Source organism: Micromesistius poutassou, assembly GCF_964030765.1.
Source record: "Micromesistius poutassou genome assembly, chromosome: 16".
Taxonomy (NCBI): Eukaryota; Metazoa; Chordata; class Actinopteri; order Gadiformes; family Gadidae; genus Micromesistius; species Micromesistius poutassou.
This window is the reverse complement of record NC_140286.1, coordinates 9,543,310-9,547,489: the sequence shown is the minus strand read 5'-3', so window position 1 is coordinate 9,547,489 and position 4,180 is coordinate 9,543,310. Positions and strand designations below refer to the sequence as shown.

Sequence of the window (4,180 nt, the reverse complement as noted above, 5' to 3'; positions counted from 1 at the left end):
CATTGCACCGGCCCTGTGAATGCGGGCCTGTGAAGCACGTCCAGACTGTAATTGTGATTAAAGGGCCACGTAAATAATCCTGTCTGGTGTAAGTAATGCCTGCGTGTAGGAGCCAGGACCTAACCATGGACTCCTTTGTGTGTATGTGCGTGTGTGTATGTGAGCGAGTGTGTGCAGATCCGTCTAAGACAAGTAGACCTTCAGCCAAAAGAGGAGGAGGACGAGGAGAAGCGGGGAGGGGGGGGGGGGGGGCAGGAATGCGGTCTCGGCGCTAGACGAGACAGCAGACGGTATTTCCGGCACACTCACACCAAGTTAAACACACTGGGGGGAGGGGGAGGGAGGCATGGGAGAGGGAGGAGGGGGAGGGGGAGGGAGAGGGAGAGGCAGTGAGTCTCTCAGAATGTGAGTGGCGGCCAACAGTGTTGGTGCACGTACGCTCCCTCGCACACCTGCAAGCCTCTATAAATACACACCGCCGAGCCCAAGTGCCTTCTACATGGCAAGCCATAAAAGCCTTCCCTTCAGTTGTTCTGTTCAAGATGGCATACACTTAAATCTCCCGGAAGTAATTGGGATTTTATTCCTGCCAAGGATGTTAAGGCTTTTAATTGGTTTTGAAATAGATTTAAATGGGCTGGTGATAACCAAAGTCGGTGAGGGCCATATGAAATAAAGTGTAAAGAAAAACAGCCCCGTTTTGACCAAGCCAGGGAGCTGTGGTCAGGGGGAGGTCATGAGACAGCAGCCTAGGCAAGGGCTGGGAAACCATCCAGAGCATCTCAATAGGACAACCGGCTCTGAGTTACATATGGACACGTTTGACCTCGTAAAAAACATCGTTAAGCAAACATAACAAAGAAATAAAGATAGTTTCTGAACCTACCAAGGCGATAGCTTTTCAAAGATCTAGCTGGCCGCTGGAAAGGAAGTAATAAAGCCATTGCTTATCAGGCCAGCAGATCAAGTGGGTCATAATCCAAATGGGTATTGCTTCAATTGCTGTGGCTAGCCAAGTGGTTTCCAGCTGGGGCAAATATGTCAAGAAATGTTCCTGTCCGTGTAAGAAGTCGTCTACGGCTCTCCCTCTGCATCCCTCACGCACGTCCAAATTCAAACGGCCGAGTGTAAATCATTTTCGAATACGCTCATATGGGGAGGTATTTAGAAGTCACTAATGGGACATGGTCAAAATGGAGAACCACAGTGCAATGAAGGAGGTCCCAGCTGTTCTTATGGCCTTTTGTTCAATGACATTATGGGGTGACCTCTAGGTGATCCACAGGGACAAATGATGCACTTCCCCCTTAAGCTGCGGCAGCTGACCTCACCCTATAAGACTTGGCCGGAGCAGACGAGACATATGTCACCACCTGGCCTGGGAGTCTCTCTCTCTTAACACACACACACACACACACACACACACACACACACACACACACACACACACACACACACACACACACACACACACACACACACACACACACACACACACACACACACACACACACACCTTTATTGTGCAGTTGCAGGGTTAAACACTGACCCGATTCTATCCAGAGACAAAACACTACCACACAGAGCATCAAGGGCCGGCATGGAATGCTTATTATGCTTCCCATCGCAGTACCCGACCATTACAGTGGGCAGCTTAGATAAGCCTGCCAGACAACACACCACGGCGATGATGATGCTGATGATGATGATGATAATGATGAATGACAAAGCGGTGTTGCATGGGCCACAGAGGAGAAACAGCTAGAAAAACAACTAGTATCACCCCGAAAGGAGGGCCCTTGCTGTGACGAATGACAATGGGCATGAATGACAAAGACGGATTCGCGAGTCAAAACAGGGTCGCACTGAGAAGACAAAACACAATGGCACAGTGGTGTCACGAGAGAGAGAGAGAGAGATAAAGAAAACAGTGGGTCACTTACTTTGTCTAGCGACCTCTTGAGCTGGTAGTGGAACTTCTCCTTGACCTCGTCCAGCAGCTCCTTCAGCCTGGGCTCCTCCGGCGTGCCCTGGTACTTCCGGGCCAGCTGCAGGTAACAGGGCCACTTGGCCGAATCGAAGCCCCAGTGGCAGGTCCTCTTGTCGGGGGACTTGTGCGAGTGCATGACGAACTTCTGCGGTGAGAAGAGCAACTGGCACTCCACGCACTGGACGCACGGCGCCTCCGGCTGCGTGTAGAACTGGGGCACAAACAGGCCCTGGCACTTCCCCAGGCACTGGTGTTCCACCTGGAAGCTGGCCTCGCCCTCCGTCAGGAGGCCCGGCACCGGCAGCTTGGTGGCGGGGTCGCTGGGCAGGGCTGCGCCCGGGCGGAGCAGGGCGTTGCACAGCCGCTGTGCGTCCGTCAGGGTGATGAGGCCGCAGGACGGCGCGTTGAAGGGCAGGATGCCCAGCACCTTGAGGATGTGCAGCTGCTCGCCGTCGCAGCGGGAGCAGTAGACGTACAGCTCGTCGCACACAGCGTTGATTTGCTGCAGCGAAAAGTCGCGCAGCACCGAGTTGAGCACCTGGGGCAGACACAGGCGCTTCTCTCCACCCACGGCGAAGCAGGAGATGGACTCTCCCTCCAGCAGGGAGTGGGTGAGCTCCGTGGAGCTGTCGCAGGGAACCAGCAGGGGGCCCCCTCCTAGCACGGGAGGGGACGGCAGCGGGGGCATGCCAGTGGGGGAGGGCTCCGGACCGGTGCGGGCCGAGAAGGCGGCCGGGCCCCCCAGGGAGCTCTGGCTGCTGAGGGTGAACTGGGCCAGTGTGTGCTTGAGCCCGGGGCTCAGATCCAGAGCTTTGGCTGAGCCGGAGCAGTTCAGCTCGGCCCGGCCCTCTGCGTCGATTTCCAAGTCCTCTGGCTGCTCCCGCTTCACCTTAGGGGTCCTGGGGAGGGCCTCCAAGCTCCGCCGCTTGAGGTTGATCTCCGCAATTACCCGCTTCTTGATGGGCGCGTCTTCCAGACGCTCCCGGTACAGACGTTTCATGTTGCCCTTAAAGGAGGTCAAGTCTTTGAAAGGGGTTTTCAAACTGGTTTGGGTACTGGCCATGTCTATGTTGGGTTTATTGTTCTTTCTTTCGAGTTAGCCCAGTTCTCGTAATCCCTTTTGAGTTCTCTCCTTATGTCTTTTTAAATTATACAAATCTCCTGGTATTCAGACACATACATGTTGGTGATCGAACGATTCAGTGTATTTACTCTGCTTCCTGGAAAGGAAAAACAAATTAAATTGTTAGAAATATATAAATATTCCTCTTAGTACATTGTAATGCAACCAAAAGAACACCGTATAATTAATACCTTGGAAATTTTGAATTAAAAAAAAGTCAAGGACCGTGTTATATCCGAACGGCGCAAAACTGTTTTATTGTCTCTTCCGTTAGTTGGGGGTTGGAGTGCCCAATAAGTGTTTGCAAGCCAAATGGCAATTACCATATTGACACAAACAGTAGGTTTTCAGCACTTGCAATTGAACCCTGGGGGGAATTCGCATCCCGGTTTTCACCAAGGGTAGTGAAACAGTATTTCCAACACTAAGTGCGAGTTTTAACAAGCAATACTGTAGTAGACCACAGTTAAATGCTCCTAGCCACCCACTCTGTTCCATTCCATTGCATGCTACTTGTATTCTGACACAAGCGGCTCACAACATTATTACTTTGCAATTGAAAGTGCCCTTCCCGACCATTGTGTTACCCCCAAGTTGCTTACCACACGCTGACCCCATCAACTGCGCCAAGAACAATTGATAAAACGGTAACTGTTCTCATTCATGCCCGACGTGCTCAGCATAATCAGTCAATACACGACCGGTGTGTTTCAGTGCCACAAGATATATTTCAGCTTTACTGCCTCTACAATAATAACTGATTAATACATATAACTCAGAATGTAACACATCTAGCTGATAATGGCTGCTACTGCAGTACGGCATCAAGAGAGTAGATTGGATGCTTATTGGCGAGACGTGTTCGAGGAAGCCAAATCCACCTTTTAATATTATTACTGGCCTACAATAAAATGATCAGATTTCTGAATTCAAGCCAGACGGGTGGTATGGGTTAGTGCGTTTGTGGAAATATATTTTAAAAGGATTTCCATATATTTGGTTTCAAAACGACAGCGCTGCCTGCATTTCAATCAAACATTCAGCACACAATTGTAGCCTATTACACC

The 4,180-nt window shown here is 51.0% G+C and overlaps 1 protein-coding gene across 1 annotated transcript; it reads right to left on the bottom strand.

Annotated features, from left to right (window-relative positions):
* Positions 1-1,420: 1,420 nt before the first annotated feature.
* skila (SKI-like proto-oncogene a) lies at positions 1,421-3,207 on the bottom strand. The gene has a single exon (XM_084481110.1). The coding sequence runs from the start codon at positions 3,051-3,053 to the stop codon at positions 1,641-1,643; it is 1,413 nt and encodes a 470-aa protein (XP_084337236.1). The 5' UTR covers positions 3,054-3,207; the 3' UTR covers positions 1,421-1,640.
* Between the last annotated feature and the right edge of the window lie 973 nt (positions 3,208-4,180).